General features: G+C 42.0%; 1 protein-coding gene across 2 annotated transcripts; it reads right to left on the minus strand.

Moving 5' to 3' along the window:
* Positions 1 to 21: 21 nt before the first annotated feature.
* zfyve26 (zinc finger, FYVE domain containing 26) lies at positions 22 to 21,384 on the minus strand. Of its 2 annotated transcripts, none has more exons than XM_057341616.1 (41): positions 21,293 to 21,384; positions 20,437 to 20,687; positions 20,122 to 20,197; positions 19,926 to 20,006; positions 19,181 to 19,670; positions 18,316 to 18,440; positions 17,981 to 18,145; positions 17,249 to 17,337; positions 16,255 to 16,388; positions 15,988 to 16,164; positions 15,084 to 15,701; positions 14,833 to 14,997; positions 14,586 to 14,737; positions 13,791 to 14,031; positions 13,446 to 13,709; positions 13,194 to 13,313; positions 12,935 to 13,105; positions 12,614 to 12,847; positions 12,395 to 12,500; positions 11,080 to 11,924; positions 9,705 to 9,901; positions 9,476 to 9,580; positions 9,059 to 9,181; positions 8,777 to 8,950; positions 8,440 to 8,689; positions 8,043 to 8,135; positions 7,706 to 7,875; positions 7,494 to 7,627; positions 7,372 to 7,400; positions 6,905 to 7,041; positions 6,536 to 6,756; positions 6,293 to 6,440; positions 5,975 to 6,184; positions 4,774 to 4,989; positions 4,469 to 4,666; positions 4,191 to 4,387; positions 3,873 to 4,035; positions 3,234 to 3,293; positions 2,965 to 3,147; positions 1,855 to 1,905; positions 22 to 1,746 (listed from the first exon to the last, which is right to left on the minus strand). In XM_057341616.1, exons 2-41 carry the CDS (start codon positions 20,625 to 20,627, stop codon positions 1,543 to 1,545), a joined length of 7,707 nt encoding a protein of 2,568 aa, XP_057197599.1. In that variant the 5' UTR covers positions 20,628 to 20,687; positions 21,293 to 21,384; the 3' UTR covers positions 22 to 1,542. The 2 variants fall into 2 exon arrangements, with proteins under 2 accessions (XP_057197599.1, XP_057197598.1); XM_057341615.1 differs by having other exon boundaries at positions 12,614 to 12,850.
* Positions 21,385 to 22,539: the final 1,155 nt, after the last annotated feature.

A 22,539-nucleotide genomic window follows, 5' to 3' on the forward strand; every position in this document is an offset into this window, starting at 1 on the left:
TTTTTGGTACTAGAATCAGGACATTTATTTTTCAAACAGGTATATAAAAACATTAGCTTAGTCAAATTATAGTAACAGACAATGATAATTATTTTAATTAGACTAAATAAGTTATTTTTAAACCCTATTTTCTTTATATAAATATATTTAGTTACTTTAACTGATTTAAGAAATATCTCTAATGGGTTTAAGAGATATGTACATATATTCATAGGCTCTTTGGCAACAGTCTGAAAGAAACGCATTCTGTAATCAGTGAAGCTGTTTCTTCATTTCAGAAAGTCCTGCAAAGCTGTAACAGTTTCATCATTTTCACATGTGCATAGGCCTGGGTAAACACAGAAATTGTTCAATCGTGTTTTCCCGTTCTCTTGAGAACAACAGATGAAATTCCTTGACAAATATCTAAAATAGAAGGAATCCTCCCTTTTCATCCTTTGATTTTCTGAACACAACACCATATACACATGCACACACATTTATGGATTCCACAATATGATAAAATGAATCACAAGAGGATCACAGAAAATCCCATTAGTACACATAGAAACTCGCATAAAAACACAACTTGCATTCAGAAACTGTGCACAATTTTAGAGTATGAATTACTAAAGCAAAGAATAGATAAGGTAAACAGACATTGATACAGTATTTTCCAAAATGCCATGTCATACGTAGAATCCCTTACTTAAGTTGTAACTGTTCATTTATAGTTGAGCAATAGTTGAGATATTGTTTATGTTTGTTCAGAGTCTAGGGAAATCCAAGGCCTAGCCTATCATAATGCTTATAAATCACATGTTCCCTTTTAACAGTATTATTCTCATATCTCAGATACAATCTCTCATTGAGGACCAAACAAAAACACAGGGTCACAGTGATTCACAGAATTTTAACTTAATTTCACGGCAGACACAGACCACCTTTGCCATCACAGGACCGTGTTCCATCAGGATGAGATTTAAACACTGGTTAGTCCTTACAACAAACGAGAAAAATCCCTTTTACTGAGATAAGTAAACAATCCCATTTATAATACTGAAGATGAGACATATGAACTCTGTGTTTATCAGAGAATCATTAGTGCTATCTTTAAAGGGCTAGTTCACCCAAAAATGAAAATTCTGTCATCTTTTACTCCCCTCAGGTTATTCCAATTCGGTCAAAATTTCGTTATTCTGTTAATCACAAAAAGGAAGATATTTAGAAGAATGTCAGTAACCATGGGGATGAGATCTGTTTGGTTATTGACGTTCTTCCAAATATCTTCATTTGTGTTCAGCAGAACAAGGAAACTTATACAGGTTTGGAACAATCTGAGGGTGAGAAAATGATGACTGAATTTTCATTTTTGGGTGAACTATCCCTTTAAAAAATGCCATCAACAGCTTCAAGAGGAAAGTGTCGTTTTTGGGGGGGATGAATTGGTCCCAACCTGACAATATTACACTAGTGTTACATTAGTGATTCATTTCCTACCAGAGCACACCTGGATGCTTCAGTGACCAATCATAGTCTGTAATGATATGTTGGTAGTGGTTATCAGTTATTGCCATGTCGTTGCCGTGATGATCGTTCTTGATGCTCTGAGAGCCACTGGCGACAGATGTCCTGCATGACAGAGTCGCCTGAGCTCTCAGCCGCTCGCATCACATCCTGTACTAGTGGAGCCGCCTTCACTAGCTCAAGCTTCACAGCCAGAAGATATGCTGCCCGCAGTTTATTGCACTGAAGATATGCCTTTATCTACAAAGAGAGGAAGAGAATGGCTTAGAAAGTGTGCGAGAAAGATTCAAACTAAAAATACGATTGAAAGAATATATATTTTTGTAAAGAAACCAATATTAAGTTCACCTTGTTTTCTGCACTCTTAGACTCCAGAATCAGGGCCTCTAGATCTTTAGCCTAAGCAGAGAGAGGAAAATTTCATCAGATAAGGCAACAAATATACAAATGATTTTATGCACATCTTTCAACTCCACAACGGTGATCTCAAAACTGTCCTTATAAGAGGTCAGGAATACCATGTACCGATTTTTACAACGGAATGTATAAACACATTCTGAACACACGTCTGTAGTTTTGACATAGTGACACAGAACAAGAGTTGTGTTAACTACACAGTGTAACAAATTTTTGTTTCGCCCGACCTTTTTATAGTTCTTGTACAATTATGTGGTGCTTATTATTGTGGGAATATTTATTTTCATGTAGCATCATTGTTTTAGTGTATATTTAGCTCAAGTAAATTTTGAGCTTATATCATTAATTACGATATATCAGTATATTGCAAATAAACAAAAACTGTAAAAAGTTTCACATATTTCAAAAATTATTTTCCAATTGTCACTTTCAGAAAATTCTAGAAATTTCTGTAGCACAGGGAAGGTGGGATGAAGTGATGATGAGTGACTATGTCTGGAACTTGGTTCGTGAGGACAGTATTAGCCATAAAAGACCAAAACGATCAAATGTACACTTCTGAAGTTTCGGACGACTCATTTTTAGTAACTGTTATGTTAAACTGTTGTTTTGAGCACAGTGTTATACCAGTACCTTGTCATTTCTGCATATGAATAATAATATCGAAATGTATAAATGTGTGAAAATCCGTTGAGTACCATCGATGGTAAAATGTCATTGCGATGTCATTCATTTCAATGGTAGCCTAGCGACATCCAGAGACACGAGCGACATTGACCATTGGCGACAGGAGGTGGACATGTCTTGCGACTCGACTCGTTCGGGAGCGACTACCAATAGGAGTACAGCAGCGGAGCTCACGTCAGCTGTCTTTTGCCTGTTACTGCAGGTTTTGTTTATAAATGTTTCTAGGACAACCAAAGCTAGGAACGACCTCGTAGCGCGAGACAGGCGACACACAGCGACACAGTCGCTGGCGGTCTGAAGGCAGCTTAAGTCATGGCACGACAGTCTGACCGGAAGTCCGAAGTGGGGACTCACATCAGCAGGATTCTTATCAGCCACAGAGACACAACTGAGCACAATGGCATCACAGTCATGTTTAGAGGCTGTGCCGGACTCCCCTACACACTTCAGCAGCTGCCGCACAGACGAGTACTGACGCTGACGGATCAAGCGCTGTCCAACCCGTATGTACACCGCCAGTGCCTCCAGCTGGAAGTCCTGCATTACAAGGGAAAAAAGAATCAAGGGTCATACGTGAACAAAACAAGGACTAATTCTGTACTGACCAAGTCGTAACAACTTACCTGTATTACCCTATATGCAATGCCAAAACCTTCTTCAATATTCTTCCCTCCCAGCATCACCTGGCCAAAGTGCAGACAGACGTTACAGTGAGATCTGATTGTTGTTTGTTGAGTTTGATTTTAGTTTGTTTAGTTTTGACATGATGCATAAACATGCTGCTGAAAAACATCTGGAATGTTGCATCAGTATGATCAACGCCAAGGTCGCGGGTTCGATCCCAGGGGATTGCACATACTTAGAAACAAATGTATAGGATAATGCAATGTAAGTCGCTAAAAGCGTCTGCCAAATGCATAAATGTAATGTAAATGTAATGCTGTCAGTGGCATGCATGCCTCTTTCCCCACATAATATGCATTACAACACATTTCTCAGTGTTGCACAAAAAAAAATCTGACATCAAACAAATGTGTGGATGCAATCAGGGAAATACTTACAGTTAAACACTACACGTTATTACAAAATAATAAATGACACAAACAAAATAAAACACGCAAAAGAGCAGAAATGTATTACTCAATATTAAAATTAAAAAATATATTTTTATGAACAAACATTAAAAATGCAACTTAAACATGTTGAGTGAGATTTGGATGGGAATCAAGGAAAACAGAGACGAGCATGTTCTCCTGGTTTACCTTGCAGGCCACATCCACCTTCATGGGGCTGTTTCCAAAAAGTGTGGGCGGAGCACTGTTCCCTGAGGGGGTGGGGTCTACCCCTGTTTTTGAAGGAGAGGAGCTTTCACATCGATGCAGGAAGCGTGTCACCTCCAACTGCAGCTCGACTGTGTGTATATGTCTGCAACAAACCATCACAGGAGCTTAAAATGCTTCAAAAAGTTTTAGCACTGCCAACAAAATAGCTTAATTAATAAAATGCATTTAAAAAACATTCAATTCCATTCAAATGAATTTGACAAGAGTGAATCTTACACTTCAGAGTTTCAACAGTACCTGGAGACATCAGTAGAGCTCATTTTCTTTCTGAACGAAGAGCTGTGTGATTTCCTTCTGCTCTGCTGTTCTTGCAGATAAGTTCTCAGGTGCTCCTTTGCTCGGATCAGCCAGCGCTGCTGTTCGCCTAGCTGCAGGTACGACTGAGCGCCATTGGAAAAGAATCGTATGCATGTCATAGCGGCACGAACGTGATCCTACAGAGACAGAAAATGCAGCGGTTACTACAATGTTCACAAAACGTTGCATCGGGCAGTGAGTCCGTATAGGTTGAGTACCATCATGAACTGCTGGAGCTGGTACAGAGAGTGGTAGTGTCCTCTGCGCTGGAGTAACTGACAGGCAGAGAGAAGGTAACGACCCCAGGTCTCCAACGTTGGGTCTAAAGTCTCTAACAGACCCTGCAAAGCCCCTAAACGCCCACGTTCAAGACAGGGCTGAAACACGCCCTCCAGAAACACCTCCTCTGAACACTCCTGGAAACAGAAAGCTTTAGTTTACATGTTGCTTTGTTTAACACAGTACAGAGTAAATATACTTCTAAATAAATTCAGATCGCATTATAGTAGAAAAGGGGCAGAACCTTGTTTTGTATGTGGGTGAGCGCATCCCTCAGGCAATCGTGGCGCAGGTAAAAGCTGATGAGGCTCAGGTGTGTCCCATAGGTGTGCAGATAAGATAGACATTCCTGATAGTAGCCGGAGCGCTGAACCCTGCTCTCTGCACCATCCAGAGGAGCAGAATCAGAGAGAGCACCTTCCAGCTCCCGCAGAGAGGCCAGAATGTCCTCCTCCACAGTCTATGATAAACAAAATACACACACACACAGTGAGTTTAGAAATATCAAGTATGGAAGGAGAAGGATTTCAGTCAAATCAAGTTTGTGTCTTGGCAAAAATCCATCACTTTCTTGGGTTTTATGTGCTGTGCATAATATATAAGTGCTTAGTATATAAAATTTATACTCGTTTTTTTCCCTTAGCTTTCTTTTTTCTTCTTGTTTTAAAAGTGTTTCTGTGAAGCAGGGTTGTTCTCTTCCAAGCAAAGATATAACTTCTGGGACACAAACCCAGCATCTTGAGTCACTGTGCTATAAAACCAAAGTGGGTGAATAAACCTTCACCACACAAGAGAGCTTTAAAAAGCCAACTCATTGAAAATTCCAAATGCAGAAAAGCATCTGAAAATGTCAACAAATAAATCCACAGTTAACACTGGACAAGAGTGCCAGCATTAGGAAAAAGTGGTGCCCTGGGGTGCCCATTAGGTTTTTTAAACAGACACACTGCCCGTAAAGTCTGTATACAAGAAAACATGAATATTAAAGGTGCATTGTGTGATATTTAGGAGGATCTATTGACAGAACTGCAATATATATATATATAACTATGTCTTCAGAGGTGTATAAAGACCTTACATAATGAAGCGTTATGTTTTTTATTAACTTAGAATGAGCTATTTCTATCTATATCTATCAACGCGGGTCCTGTTACATGGAATTCGTCATGTTTCTACAGTAGCCCTAAACGGACAAACTGCTCTACAGAGCGCGTTTCGTAATGTTATCTCCTTCGGCAAAGAGGCAAAAATGTGACTGCATCTTTGTCCTGTGTCAGCCACCATAGTGCTTTGAAAGGGAGGGTGAGCGGTGGAGTCAGTTCCTGGGTCGCAATTCGCAACATCACTGCTAGATGCCGCTAAAATCTCCACATTGCTCCTTTAAGTTACTGTCCATCCATGGTAACTTACTAAAGCGTAGTGCGTTCCCTAAGTAAATAGATTACCGTGCTCAGAGTGGGTTTGACTGCAGACTCCAGGTGCTGAACGATCTCCTGTAGAAGCCTCGCTCCATGGTTTAGCTGGTTCCAATCTACTGGTGCCTTAAGACACCGAGCAAACTTCTCCCTGGCGCTTTTCAGATTTCCAGCCTTCAGAGACGCCATTCCCCATGCCTGCCAGACTCCACTTGGGTCCAGTCCACTCTTAGTAGACACCTGAGAACATAATAACATATCTCAAAATCAATAAGTAAGGCAAGTGGTTTGGGCAGATTAGTTGAGATGTATCCCAATAAAAGCTTTTAAAAAGGAGTCTACTCTCACCTCTACGGCCAACTGATAGTATTCAGCTTCAAGCAGCTGGTTGCGCAGACGCGTTACTGCAGCAGTTTCCTGAATATCGTCCAGAGATGGAATGTACTTGTAGTTTGCACTGACTAAGATCTTTAACACATCAACCTTACTGACATAGCTGTGAATAGAAAAAAAGTGAAAAATCTACTCATCACCGTTTCTTGGTTTAGAACAGACATTTCATACATGACTGTTAATATAGGTTCATCTCACCTGTCGCAAAGTGCTGGTTCTTGGGTGCATCCAGCGTTAACAAACATGAGTTTGGCACTAAACAGAAGTTGACGCATCACATCTGTCAGTAGACGGGCATCCACCTCGGGATTGGTTAGTTTGTGGGAGAGTGAGTGGCAGTGGCCAATCAGCTGCTGCCCACAGGCCGCGTGATCGCTGTGTAGTGTCAATATAGCGACACAGAGGGATGCACTGGGCGCCTTTAACATTAGAAGAGAATGTGACATGAGAAAAAAAAACAGATTTCAGCCAAAAAACAATCACTGTCTGTCATTAAAAAACTGCCCCGATGTGAGTAATTTAAGTAAGATTTAATATTACTGTTAGTGTGACAGATGAGAACCAAACCTGTTCATAATAGAACTCGCATTTCAGCTGCTGGTTTTCAGATGGGTTTGGACTCAGACGGTACTGCTTCCGAGGAACCTCGGGTAGACTTAAAACACCACTCAGGACTCCATCAACTGATGCTGGGCTACCAGATACTAAGAAAAGTCGTTTATAATCATCCAGTTAAAAGCACAAGCAATTTTCTTGGCACACAAACAGAAGAAATTCATTTAAAAACCTAATTTGAATAAGAAAGAACATGGAACATAAACTACAGTCAAAATATACAGTCACCTAAACTACAGCCATATGTGTTTGTTAAACATGTTCATTTAAACAGTTGTGTTATGTTTTGTAAACGGTCAGTGTATCTTCTAGCATTCAAATTGGTTTTTACTACTTTAGCAAATCCCTTTAAGTAGAAGAGGATGTCTAAATATTTTTGGACAAGCAATATACATACTGGAAAATCCAAAGACACATACCTTCGCCATGCTCAAGCTCCTCGTCTGAGCTGCAACAAAAAACAAAACAAAACAAGTACATTTTAGAAAGCAAAGTACAGCTAAAACGTGACATGCTTAAATACAGTGTGCTTATATCTTACTCCGAGTGGAAGAAGTTATAGCACTGGTCACAAACTCTGACGGGCTCCTCCGAACCTTCTATTACCATCTTCTTGCTTGAACAGGAATGACACACCAGCCTTCCACATCGCCTGCAGTGGTGCCGTCTGTTAAACTGACATCAGAGAATATACAAGTTAAGGCTCTTAAATTCTTAAATTATGATAGCAGTTTATTCATAATCCTTTCTCACCATGGTGAACCTCTCTCTCTGGCAGACCATACAGATGTGCTGTTTGTGGTCCGGGATCCAGTCCTTGCGGTCAGGAGTTTTCTCTGGAGGGGTGAAGGGGGTCGTCAGCTGGCGGATCTTCTTCGCACTGGGCCGTCTCTCACTGGAGGGCGTGTGCATGGGAGTGCTTCCTGAAAAACCCACTTAAAACATGATTTCTATACTAATGAGGCCATATAGCCAACAGTTTAAACACTGCTACATTGTAAACAGTTTTGAGCTTTAATTAAAAACATGATTTTGTGCCTAAATGTGTTTCATGCAAATTGAGCTGTGGTTGAGAGAGTGTGGCGCATACCTGATGATGGAGGAGGGGTGTGGCTTGGGGAGGGGGAACAACTCTCTTGTGCTGGACACTGCAGAAATGCATCCTGGAGACTAATGACTGAGTCTGAGACAGAAGGAAGAGAGGGAGATATATAACGGAAAAGTGTACTGTGTAATATAATCATCTTAAAGTTTCTTTGAGAACACATAAGCAGAGTTTACAGAAGTGTGAATATAGTAATCTGACTAACACTAGCATTTCTGTCACTCGACGCAAAAGAACCAATAGAATTCAATGACATCAAACCTGATTCATCTTTATCTGGCCTACTAAACTACTCATAGAGAAAGTTATGCGAATTTTGGAATAACACCATTTTTGAGGGATCTAGATCTTGGGGATAATGGCCCGGCGGGACTGAACTCACCAGACCGTGACCACTCTCTAGGTGCATAAGGAAAATCAAGAGCCTTCCGTGCATAATCTGCCAGTACTGTGTCTATGTGTTGGTTGGTGATGCCAGCGTCCTGAGCAGGCAGAAGGTTTCGCAGAGTGCTAACAGCAACAGAGGCCCAGTCCACCTTCAGATTCATCAGCAACTGCTCCAGCATGAGAAGCGGATCAGACAGCAGGGAAAAATAATCCTGACGGGACGCTTCCGGTAGAGTCAGCAACACCTGTGACAGGTACACACAAGGCCAATTCTTTTATAAGCGCTTTGATAGATGAACCAGAGTCTTATTTGTAACAAGGGATGCAGTTACTCTGGAGCCGAGGTGCAGGGCGTTAATGTGGCGTCTCCGCGCCGGGGTCATCTGACTCTGGAAGTGTAGGGTGAGGTAATCAGACAGGAAATGGCAGGCAGCCAATCCAGGCCTTCGATCCAGAGCCTTCTCGCTGACCTCCAGAGCCACTGAACCAGACAGAGCCTCCAGGAGCTGGGGGACAGATATGGCTGGATAGTCAAAGGTCACGTTCAACCCACAAATACATCCCCAATACTTGATTTGGTTTGTTGGCGTCATCATACAAACTCTTCTAAACACCTGGAAAGCATCTGCCGTGTGGCCCTGTTCTAGCAGGTGTAGTAGATGTTCAGTCTGGAGCTGCAGGCGAGACTGATCCAAGGCCGTGTACAGCTGCACCCACTGAGCACACAACTCAAATTCCTGAAAAAAACAAACACAAATCCATTGCTCATAATACTGTCCTTACATTAATTCAAAAAGCTATTGATGCAACAACCGTTACTGCTTTGAGAAAAGCCCATGTTGTGTAACTACTGTTTGTTTAGGTATAAATAAATGTGGTAGATTAACTTCAGGTTAGGCGTAGACAGTATTATCAATATCATTTTAGGTAACAGTTAAAATGATCAGTACATCAATTCTATAATACTGGAACAAGTTGAAACAGCGACTCATCATCATAAACATTAGTTGGTTTGTTTTTTATGAACTCACCCTGGCATCTAACAACACAGTGAACACAGATTCAGGATTCTTCACAGACTCCCCCCTCATCTCCTGCCACGTCTCCCACGGCAACGGTGGCTGCAAACTCAGCATCTGCCATGACAATGCAGAACAATTACAAAGTGATCATTCGACGTCTAAAATGTGCCAATTAGTTTATTTGAATTAGTCACGCTGCTACTGAATGTGATCTAGAAAAAAAAGAGGCAAAACTGACCCGTTGGTACATGTCCAGTTCCTGTTTCCTCTGCTGAAGCTGCTCTCTGAGTGGATCCTGAGTGCTCTGGTCACTGAGACAGAACTGGAGCAATTCTAAACACAGATCTAAATTCCAGCGATCCAATCCCTGCAGAACCACACGGCCACGCAGCTCCGAGTCCCTTACACGAAACAACTGCATGACACCATTGCTGCCTATACAGAAAGAGACATAGAGATATAAAGATGAATTGAATGTTATCAGACTCCGGAGGAAAAAGTATGATATACATTTGCATCTTACAGCAACAAATCATGTGCAGTATGTGCTATTTGCTCAGCCTGATCTTAGATCCATTTGTGTTGTATAAGGAATTCAGAACAATACTATTTACTGTACAATACTGACTGACCATCCCAGCTCCATCCAAGGCAATTCCATCACCACCCAAGAAAAAGGCAACCATCTGACCGGCCCAGCTCAGACAATTCCATCCCCAACCGAGAGCAAAGACGGACTACTTGTCACATTAATGCTAAATTTACAATACTTGGTATTTAATGCTAAACTTACATCACATGACAGCAGTTTGAAGTTATAGCTGCACTCAGTGACTTTGATTGGAGGTTGCTGGGTGGGTGTTTGTAGGGGGTGGGAGGGCTTGTTGGTTGTGGTTCGGGGCGTTTCATTTGTTGGGACTGTGTGGGTCTGGTCTGGTTGGTCTTGTTTTGTGGTCGATGTCAGACAACAGAGGAATAAAGTTAATTATGCCATTACTATTTTTCCCTGGTTGTTCCTCTGTTGTCTGTTGTTGATCGCGGAATGGGACCGGGTTGGACCTGCACGGTTTCGGCGGGTGGGGCTTCCTGGGTCGCAGCTTGTGGGCTCTCCCTGTTCTTCGTGGACATTGCTCGGTGGCTTGGGTCGGGATCACTGAGTGCAGCTATGACACGTCAGAGGAGATCTGGCCCTCCCGGCTGAGCCTGGTTTCTCCCGAGGTTTTTTTCTCCATTATTCATCATTGGAGTTTGGGTTCCTCGCCACAGCAGTGCAGTGTTGGCTTGCTCACCGGGAGACTGCATTTATTTATTTATTCATTTATTTATTAGATATTATTTATTAGAATGATCTTGCTTGGTCTATAAACACCATGCACTGTGCTGTGTTTTACCTTTCTGTGTTTTTCTTATTTGCTCCTGTAAAGCTGCTTTGGAACAATGCACATTGTGAAAAGCGCTATATAAATAAAATTGAATTGAACTATTTATTTATTACTTTTTCAAGTTCATTTCACTGAAATTGTTTGCTTAATTTCAATTTGTTGCAAGAATCATTTGTTGAATGTAGTAAAGCATGTGTCCACCTGAGATGATCCAGGCCCAGTAAATCTTACCTTGCAGTGCAGTACATGCCAACAGTTTGTCCCGTAGCGCCCCCTCCTGGCTGCAGGTCTGACCGTACAACTCCAGTAGTTCTAATGCTCTGTTCAAATCACTGCTGTTAAGGGCTTGCTGGAATGCCTCTGCTGCAATAGCTTGCCCCACACTGCCCTGCAGTCCAGAAAACAGCATCCCCACCAAAGTCTTCCCACACAGAGCCGCCCCAAGCCCCTCCTCTGTTTCAAAAGACACCCCTAGAACTGGCTCAGCCATGACCCGCAGGTACATTCTGAGAACAGGAAAGTTTTTAAGCAAGGCTTCCCCTTCCTTTGAGATCTGGTCTCCCTCCAGAACCGCTTCTTTACGCCCTGACCCTCTGAAATATGAAGGTAACCCCGACCACCCAGAGGAGGTCGCCCGGGTCACGCCACCACGACTGGCACTGAGGCATGCCAGGGTGGCGACGAGGGGTGACCGTGACTTCAGGAAAGTAAGCGCGGATAAAGTGAGAAGAAAAGAAGAAGGAGGGCATGAAGACGGTGATGGTGGGGAGGTGGAGAGGTTGGGGGATGTCGCAGACATGTCCTCCACTGAGACCTCGGACTCAGAGCTAGGGTCCGAGGTCGTGGCGGGGTCAGAGAGGTCAAGGGATGGAGCGCACTCCTGTGCACACTGCTGGAGAAGTGAAGCGATGCTGGATGGGGAGAACGCCCCTCCATTTAGCCCTGTGATTTGCGATGGACCCTGAAACAAAGTTGGGGTCCGTGAATCCCAAAAAGGAAGAGCTTCACAGCAGCGCTGAACGACAACCTGCTGCACGCTTAAACGCATTTTCTCCTGCTGCAGAAGAGACAGAACCCTGTACAGAGAGAAATAGAAAGTAAGTTGTCAAAGGCAAACTGGAGACAAGTGTAAATACCAGTTTTAAACAGCAATACACTTGTTATGGGATCACCTGAGACAAATGTTAAAGTGATAGTTCACCCAAAAATGAAAATTCTCTCATCATTTACTCACCCTCTTGTCATTTCAAACCTGTATGACTTTCTTTCTTCTGCAGAACACAAAAGAAGATATTTTGAAGAATGTTAGTAGCCGAACAACAGCGCTACCCATTCACTTGCATTGGTTTTGTGTCTGTACAATAGAAGTGAATGGGCTCAGCCGTTGTATTCTTCAAAATATCTTCTATCGTGTTCTGCAGATGAATGAAAGTCATACAGGTTTGAAATGACGAGGGCGACTAAATGATGACAGAATTTTAATTTTTGGCTTAATTTTCACTTTAATATCAGTATTAAAGTAGAACAGAGAGAGATCTTTCCATACCTGTCAGGTGACACCTGTCTATCGAACAGCAGGAGTGAGAGGAGCTGGGTGGGCGACTGAAGCAACAGTAAAAGAGGATTGCCCAGTTTCACCCCTGTGCACTGATCTGAGATCAGATCACAAACACGTGTCAGACCCAAACATTCAAGTCTCCAAGTACTATAGACATGCTCGTTCAATAATTCAATCAAACAGGTTTATTTGAAAATTTTCACTTACCGTCTGACCCCAGACTGCACACTAGTACCGAAGCCAGCACATTGACATAATCAAGAAAGGTGCGTATGTAATCTGGTCTGCGGGGAGTGCTGTCGGGCTCAAACGGGCAAAGCTGGTCTAAATACTGTAGGAGCTGTTTCATAGCAGTTCGCACCGGGTGGGAATCCAGTTCAGACTGTCTGAGACCAGCCTGTTCGACCAGCGCCGTCAGGAGAGAACTACCCATCAGTGCATCTACTGGAGAGCCACAGGAGAAGTTGAAACATTCTACGGTCTCGTTTTCACTATAACTCCATGTGATAAAAACCAAAACGTGGATACCTGTTGTGTTGGTGGCAGAGGTCAGCGTTTGAAGCGTGACCTCCAGACGCTGATACAGGTTCAAGCGAGAGGCGATACTCTCTTCTGTGATAGTCGAATGACAACACAGCAGCACTTCCTGGGCACTACAGCCAAAGGGGCTGAAGACAACAATCTCCTCTCCATTATAATCTGGTGAAGAGAGACTACATCAAACCTCAAAATATGAGTGTGTGTGCATGTGTGTGTGTGTGTGTGTGTGTGTGTGGATGTTACAGACCTGTTTTACTCGTGGCTTTACTGGCGGAGGTTCTGTTGAGGATCTTGCTGATTTGTTGCAGGACTGATGAAAAGCCTCTAATGCCGTTGATGTGAGGAACCTTTGGATCAACTCGTATGCCTGTCAAAGACAAAATTTTCATTCTAAAAAACATCATAAAAAAACTTTCATTACAATCTTAATAATAACTAATAACCAACTGATCCAAAATGGTAACCTAGCAACCACCATCTCGCTCACTTCCTCACTAACCTCTGGCTTCCAGAAAGCTGCAGAGTCTTCTCTCAGCAGTCTCGAGTAGTTGTCGTGAAGTCTTCCAAAGCTGGCACTGACAACAGGAGAGGTCAAAGGCTCCCATAGCGGCAGGACACAACTCTTCCAAGAGCGGCCGCAGGAGGTCAGAGGAATCCATGGAGCACTGGGAGAGCCAGAATTCCTCCTCTAGACAGGGTACCGGCCTGGCCGGGGTACTCAGTAGACGGTCAGCCACATCAGAAATGGAATAGAAGGCCATCCCTGGGGAGAGAGACACAAATATCAGTGCCCACTGATATTTACTGTGATGTCAGTGCTTGCGTGTATGTGTTCATGTGTGACCTGCGGCGGCTGCACTCCCAATGCTCTTGAGCGTAAATCTGCTGCTGCTGCCCATTCTGGTCCTGCCTGCGGGGGCGACACCCACCGCGCCCAATCCTTCTGATGATGATGATGAAGAAAGAGATTGACTCTCTATCTTCTGCTCCACCTGAGCCAGCTCTGCCAAGACCTCGCGGTAGCGGTCCATAAACACCAGTTCACCTGCACACTCAGAGTTCTCCAAACCATACATCGCAATCACCTAAAAAACAAACAAACCAAAGATTCTTCTCAAAGGTCCAGTGTATGAAATTTAAGGGCATCTAGCGGTGAAGTTGCGAATTGCAACCAGCAGCTCACTCCACCCCTCCACCCTGTCCTTCGAAGTACTACGGTGGCTGACACAGAACTTAGATGTCATCACGTTTTCCCTTCTTTGCCAAAAGAGATAACTTATTTACGAAATGCGCTGTGTACAGCGCTTTGTCCGTTTAGGGCTACTGTAGAAACAACATGGCGAATTCCATGCAAGAGGACCCGCGGTGTGTGTTGATAGAAATAGCTCATTCTAAGGTAATAAAAACATAACGTTTCATTATGTAAGGTCTTTATACACCTCTGAAGACATAGTTATGTATATTATATTGCATTTCTGTCAATAGATCTTCCAAAAAATGACACACAGAACCTTAAATCATCAAATAACGGAAATTATTTTTCACTGAAAATGTTCACGGGGCACTGCTCTCCTCCCAGACAGTGACATCACTAAAACCTCTCTAGTGTGTTATATTAGAATATGACATCATATCTCACCTGCTGGGCCTCAATGTAGTTGCCTCTGCGTATACAGGCGATGAGCAGAGACTCAGGAGGCGAGAGCATCGCGGGAACCAGCCAGCTGTGAGGTCCACCACACGGACACACTTCGTTACCACGACACACTGTTCCAACACACACCCCACCATCTGCAAGACGGAATGATGTCACAAAACCAATCACGTACAATTTGACCATAACTATGATATTGGTTTGTGTCTTCTGCAAGTGTGCATGCTCTGACCTGAGGCACTGGTGCTGACCTCTCCATTCTGTAGTTCTGAAGAGACTTGACGTTCAGCACGATGCCGATAGTTTTTTCTCCTCCTTCGAACACCTGAACTGCTGCTGTCCTGGCGTTTCAGAGGAAGTGCCGGACTGGGAAGTGGGGACGGGAGGTAGAGACCATCTACATAGTAATATGGGCATATGCATTAAACACTGACTGACAATGCGTATACCTTCAAAATAGTTCAGCACACAGCCACTGCTCACCATTTCCACTGCCATGGTTACTAGTAACAATCTGCAGTCTCCACTGGGCCTCTGCTGTGTGTTTGGACAGTCTCTGTAACCTGGTGCTGAAGGTCTCTGCCGTAACAGAACATCCCAGACTTTCTGCCAACTCCACATCGGCAGCAAGCGCCCTGCCGTCCTCCTGGCCGACCCCACACACGCCCTCCAAGCCCTCCCTCACCAGACGTAAAATCCCCTCCATCACACACAAATCCACCAGAAATCCCTGACACCCTGACAACAGGCGGCGCCACTCAGGGTTCACCTGATCAGACTCTCCGCTTTGGTCAGATTTAGGCTTGCTGTCCTTTTTCACACCCTCCAGCTGTTCATCCTCTTTTTCTGCTTTTAAGACACCCTGGTCATTGTTTAAGATTTTGGTACTGTTTGATTTATTTTTCTCTGCAGTGTTGTTGATTGCGTCAGCTTGGGTTTCTGTGTTGGTGCTGCTCAAATCGGTTTGAAAGTTGAAGTCAGTGTCTGAAAGAAAGAGGAGGGAGAAGATGTTCTCCAGGAGTTCCAGGCGGAACAATGCTGGAACAGCTTCAAGATACAACTGGCATTCAGATAGGAAGTGCTGGAACAGATCAGAGCATCCTGGGAGAGGAAAACAAAAAGTAAACTAATAACTGTTCATGAAATACAACTGAGGAACCTTTAATTTTGCATAGTTCTCCAAAATAATGCGGTTTTACCATAGTAAATATCAAGGAAACATATCACGGTGTCTTATTTTATATTTTATTGCCAACATTAGAAATAAATATAAACGTGAAAAAGAACTGTCAGAGAGAAACCATACATTGCCATGAGTACACTATGGACATTAGGTATAGATACAATGTTTGTCTAATAAAATAATCAAATCCAACAGCACTGTCACCTTCAGATGGCTCCTCCCCCTGACTCGCCTCCATCTGCTGCAAAAGCTCACAATCCTGGAAGTTGGTATGTATGTGCGCATTAACGCAGATGGCATACAGAGCATACTTCATCGCACAGAAGCCTTTAAACAGAGTGACATTGCGCTGGACAGAGCTACTGGGTGATGAAGGATCTTCTAAAAACAAGAAACCAAAATGTTCAGGTCCAATTTAATAAAGGTGTCATTAGATCTGTAAGTCCCCATGAAAGCGTGTGCATCTTATACCTGTCTTCTGTAGAAGTTCCAGCACCTTGTGCTCATCATACTTAGCGAGGGGTGTCAGACAGTGCAGCACATAAAGGGCAGAGTGATGGTCCAGCATGTGTAACTGACTCAACAGAGCATCATGGGATATTCCGCTATACACATAAATGAACAAAACGATGATATATTTAGTCATTTGATTAATATGCATCAACATAACACCACACATTAATAAACAATGTACCCATATGTCACACATAAATAAACAACGTGTCCCCATATGTGAAACACAGAAGTCATTATTTGTGATTTACTGCTTCAATGACATTGAATTTAAAGTTTGAAATCAATGTTTAGGAAGCCGTGCTGTATTTTTTTGTGCTAAATAATAAACTGTAACTGGATTAATTTGGTATTATAAACCTTGAGCTCTGAGAGTGAACAACGTCTTATCCCAAAAAGGCACAACATCACTTTCACGCACCTTTTATGGAACTGTTCCACGATGGTGGAATGATCTGCCTGTTTCTATAAGAACAGTGGAATCTTTAGTCATCTTTAAAAATTGGCTAAAGACACGTTTCTTTCGTCAACACCTGACACAATATCACAGACTCCTCTTGCTATCCTTTTACTGTTTTTGTTTAAAAAATTATATTGTCTATGTGTTTTTATTTGTATTAGCTTCGTGCACTGTGTGCGCATACGCATTGCTGCCCTTTTGTTGCACTGATTGCTTCCATTGTTATGCCTCATTTGTAAGTCTGCTAAATGACTAAATGTAAATGTGAATGAACAAAATTTGAGTACTGTATACCGAAATCTCTCATATAATCTATATTTTACAACGATAAACACGAATAGCCTATTTTTGGCAATGTCAATAGCTTTGTGTTGAAAGTACATAATACAGAGATGTGAATGAACTGTTATCACAATGACACGGGTTCCCCTTTCATTGTGAGTGCAAGATGTGCTTTTGCATCAGTACGTGCATTAAAGATGTTTTACTCACGGATTGTTCTGGTCGCACCACTCTAAAACATCAAGCTGAGAGGACAGCGTGCAAGCTAACTCACTCAATACTGAATCATTGCTCTGGGGCTACACAGAGAAGAAGAAAACCTTATTCATTCATTTACACATTATTCATGTTCATACACAATATTTATTCATGCATACACAACTGCATCACATGATGAGGTCATTTCCGGCTCTCACAACATGAGACAAAATAGTCTGAATGTTGTGTCTCATCTTTATGACTAAGGTTCACCTCAGCTGTAGTGTTTCTGCAAAGATGACATGTTTGTGAAATAAACAAGTGTAGATCATCACCACACCTTAGCCGAAGGGGATTTTTAAAGTGTGGCTTTCAAGATTACACCATTAACACTGCCTGCTATGAAACAGCAAAAAGAACAGCAGTCCCTAACAAACAGCACAAAAGAGAGACTGAGAACCTGTAACTTTAGAGGTTTATGTGAAGTCTTTCAGGTATTTAAAGCTTTTGCTTTTGTTACTTAAAACCTTTTTTTAAGTGATGCCTTGCTTCTTTTTCTAAAATGGTATTCTCAAGCTCAGGCATGTCAAAGGACTCCCCAAGTTTTTGAAGCACTCTAGCAAGTAAATACTAGATAACCTCAAGCAAACTGTATATTCCAGTTTAGGAAGTGGGTCATTCTTGGATGGGTCAGGCTTAAGTCTGCAAGGTAGACCAGACATCAGGTCACGTACGATTACTAACCTGTTGATGATATAGGACTCTAAGAAGGGTTTTGGCAGAATGAAGGCTCTGACAATGCATCCAGCCTAACAACAACAAGAGGCGGGACAAAGGCTGAAACTCCGCCTGCAATAATGCGTCCAGTTTGGTGAACTCCTCCCTCTTTATGAGATCTAGAGCAGTAAGCTGCACACATTCACACAATGCACACAAGTAGATGTATTAGTGCAATAATATGGCTTAAAAACACAATAAAAAAGACAGTACTGATGGTGCACAAGTGTAACAGTTTACATAATAATAGAAAGGGTTTAACTTAGGTGCTTAAATGCAGGCCTCTGTTTGCATACACCTACCAAAACCTGCTCCAGAAAGTGCTTTCCACTGCTCAAACACTCAAAGTAAATGGCTTTCCAGACCAGACGTGTGTTGTCATGACAGCACAAGCCAAGCATGACTCTCTCCTGATCATGCAAGTCAGCTATGAGAGAACAGAGTTTTAGATATATAAACAGCAATATCACAAGCAAATGGTGTGACAACTGAGAATGATTTGGGAGGGAACTGTGACCACATGAGCAGAAGTGTCAACAGCTAATAAGAACGTAGAGGACATTAAAAAAACGTGGGTTTTACTTCCTTAAAAAAACTCAACTAAAACACAAATTAAAAGCAATGCCATTGTATCCCTATGGTGGCTTATCTTACAAAATGGAGTTGACTAACTTGACTTAAAGGGATAGTTCACCAGAGTATGAAAATTTTGTCATTTATATATTACGTATATATTATATTTGGATGAATGCTTGTCTCCAAACAGATCTCAACTTCCATTGACTCCCATAGTATTTATTTTCCCTACCATGGCAGTAAATGGGGGATGAGATCTGTTTGGTTACATTCTTCCAAATATCTTCGTTTGTGTTTAGCAGAACAAAGAAATTTATACAGGTTTGGAACAACATGAGGGTGAGTAAATGATGACAGAATTTTCACTTTTGGGTGAACTGTCCCTTTAAAAGGTCCTGTCAGTCCCATATAGACAATGATGTTGGGATATGATGGCTTTAACAGCTTATGTGTGTGGAAAATGTTTAGATGATTTTTCAACTAAATTCATTTGATTTTACAAGGTGAATTTACAAGGTGTATTATTGGGGGAGAAAATGGTAGCCAAGGTTCAGTTTAGCTATCTGTGTTAGCATAGTAAACTCCTCTTACCCTGTGTTTGTGAAGACTCTCTCAACATTTTCTCTTTGAGCAGTCTGAGCGACGTGGCGCTGTATGCTTTCAACAGAGCATGATCCTGCGGCCTCAGCAGACATCCCAGAATCCTCTCCTCTGTCATGGGCCCATCTCTCGCTGACCACAAGCCCTCCCACAGGGTCTCCAGCTGAGCCCCCGACCTCTCCGACCCCCACGATGCCAAAGCCAACGCTGAACACAAGTCCTGCACCCATCTCCCATTCCTTTTCTCAGCAGGTATGTTCACCTGCTCGGTGAGGTGCTGGATGAAGATGTCCTGTAAGGTGTGGTCTCTGGAGCGATCTGCGTGCTGAAGGAAACTGATGAGAGAACAGACAAGGCGTGGCTGATTTCGGATTAACAGGGAACGGAGGCAGGACAGAACGGCAGCACTCAATGGAGAGGCGCGATCGGACGAAATCTTGCGTTTTACTTGTTCAGATTGTAAGAAGGCCTTGTGGAGCTCCTATGGAAGATATAGGAAGGAGGACATTTATTATATTTTGCCAGCATGTGTTTTATGTTCTAGTCTAGTTGAACCCTACTTATGAGTTAACAAGACAAGGGTATTCAGTATTTGCCGACTAGAAGCAAGTGCAAAAGTTAAATGTCTTGCTCAACAACACAACAGCTGATAGAGTGGACCCTTATCAGAGTTCAAAGAAAAGTTGAATAATACAAACACATAGAAGGCAACATTGATTGGTATTACAGTTCCTACCTCAAGTACAGTCTGTGGAACATCTCCCAGCTCCTCTAAGAGCAACAAGAACTCAAGTTCTTTCTTCACAGACCTGCTCACCTGAATAGAAAGTCACCACATTCAAAACAGGATTACAAACAAAAAAACTCATAACAGCTTTCAGTTCTTTCTGCATGGAGCATGAATTATTTTAGGACGAACCCAACCCACGCACCTTTATTTTAGTCAGTTTCTTCAGGATTTGAAGCCAGTACCAGGCCAGTTTGTGAGGGCTGCCCACTGATTCCCACCTGTGTAAAGAAACAAATGTGTCTCCTAAAATAACTTCAACCTTTGGAACAATATGTTGAGCATCTTTTTCTTTACAACAATAATTTATCAAGATAATTTATTACATCAAATATACTACATCAACGCATTGGTAACATTAATTTCCCATGCTTGATATAAATAAATTAAGATCTAATGAACTATTGTTTTACTGGCATTTGTAAGAGATAACTTAATGTTCACACAACTGCTGACTCACTTTAGGGGGTACGGGTGTGTAACGAGGGCTTTAACGATGTCGCGCGGGTCATGCGGATTATCTCCGCGCGCATCGCCCAGTTGACATACGCAGGCTGCCGCGAGCTCCCACTCCCCGCGCTGCAAACACCGCGTGAAGAAACCGAAGAGCTCCTGTCTGGAGGTCTCCTCCTCACGACCAAATGGATGCATGACAGTCCACTTTCCTTCAACGGTCCGTTGACTCTGAGGTAAATCCTAGAAGTTCCACATCTAACACAAGAGATGGCAAATTAGATTGACAAATACAAAGTAAGGCTAAAACAAAATGCACTGAAAGGATTAAGTCGATACAATTTAGATGTAACATTACTTGTTTCAATATGGGATATAAAATCATGACTTAAAAAGGGACTTGAAATAAAGTGTCATTTCGCAACGCATGCCCATCTCATGACCCGGTTTGTGACTGTCATGAAAGAGAAATCCAATTACATATAATCAATAAACCCAGATTAAATTGGCTTTATAGTCCTAAAGACAAGGCACGCGGTTTGTTTAATGAAATGAAGTAAGAACAGCAGAAAAGATTGGATATTGACAAGACATACAAATATAATTGCAGCAGAAAAAAAGTTTAATTTTCAAACGTGAAAGAAAAAACACTCTTTCTCGGATTTCCAACGTGTTTATCACTTGCTTGCACACTTGTATGTTTTAACAATACTTTAAAGTGAAAGAATGACAACAACTGACTGTGCGACTTGAAAATAACAGCTTTGAGAGGTGTTAAACACCTCTCGAACTTAAACCCCTAAACTCTGCAAAATGCTTTTACACCGAATCTTGAAGGACGGCTTAATTAAATCAGCACTTACGATTAAAGTTTGTCCTTTATCTCAGCCTAAAGACTTCATATGCGCTTCACATCAGCTGTATGTAACGTTAGCCATGAGAGAGTAGAGTCATGTGACCTGACCAGCTGACTCAAGAGCTGTCAGTTCAAGGGTCAAAACAATAGACAGAAAAGACGTGACTTTTTGCCCCAGAATAAGTATTCAAATAATAATTGTCATGTTTAAGCAGTTTGCTGTGATTCTGTGACCATTTAATGCCTATAATCGTTCCTAGTGTCATTATTCACGTGTAAAATGTTGCTCAGACCGTTGCTAATGCAGCACAGCCGAGTATCACGTGGTATCTGATACTGAGCGCTGGTAGGATGAGTCCTTTTCATATATTTTTAGGATTTTTTATCGAGATTTCACGCACTAAACGTTTGGAGTAATGTTGAATGTTGTTAAATTAAAAATAAATACATTAATACCTTGAATAATTTCTAGAATAAGAGGGAAAAAGAAATGTGGTCCGGCTCATGAAGAAAACCCCTTTGAGCCGACAGACGCCCCCTGCCGGAGTAATATTTAAAGTGAAGTGAAAGTGAAGTATTGTCGCGTTATAAATAAATATTTCCCACACAAATGTGTAGTCATCTCATCTGTTTCTTTAATAAATTGACTGTCTTACTGTTAAAAACAAGTGTTATATACAAATTATGGCTGATGATGCGACAGTTATTTTAGTATTTTGCGAGATAGCAGCAACATGTAGGCAGACAATATATGCACATTTAATTGTACTCATTGACAAAGCAAAGCAAAGAAATTATACTGAACTGAGTGAAGTGTGTTATAGCTGCTCTTTTGCATGATAATAGCAGAAGGAAATGTGATCAGTAATTTGGCGCTTAAACCATGGAAACTCTCACTGGGTGGTAAAAAACATATTGCGGTGCTGGACAGGTTGGATGGGAATGTGAAACAATACACCTGTTGGGAGCTGATTATGTCTCTTGAGTATGTTGTCGTTGTTTGTGATTCCACAGTTAGCAGTTATTCCCAGTTGGAATACTGTTTATCTTGATATAATATAGGCATAGTTTGGAATAATCCAAATACTTAGAACATTGTTAAAGAGTAAATATACTTACCTGGTTTAGCTAACATAATTTGTACTCTTATTTATTTACGTAATTAATTGTATTCCTATTATTTGTTTCTTGAATCATGAAACAGGGCTGGTTTAATTTGACACGTACGCTACCTCACAATTAGCAATCATGGGC

This window comes from Triplophysa rosa, linkage group LG9 (assembly GCF_024868665.1).
Source record: "Triplophysa rosa linkage group LG9, Trosa_1v2, whole genome shotgun sequence".
NCBI classification, from domain to species: domain Eukaryota; kingdom Metazoa; phylum Chordata; class Actinopteri; order Cypriniformes; family Nemacheilidae; genus Triplophysa; species Triplophysa rosa.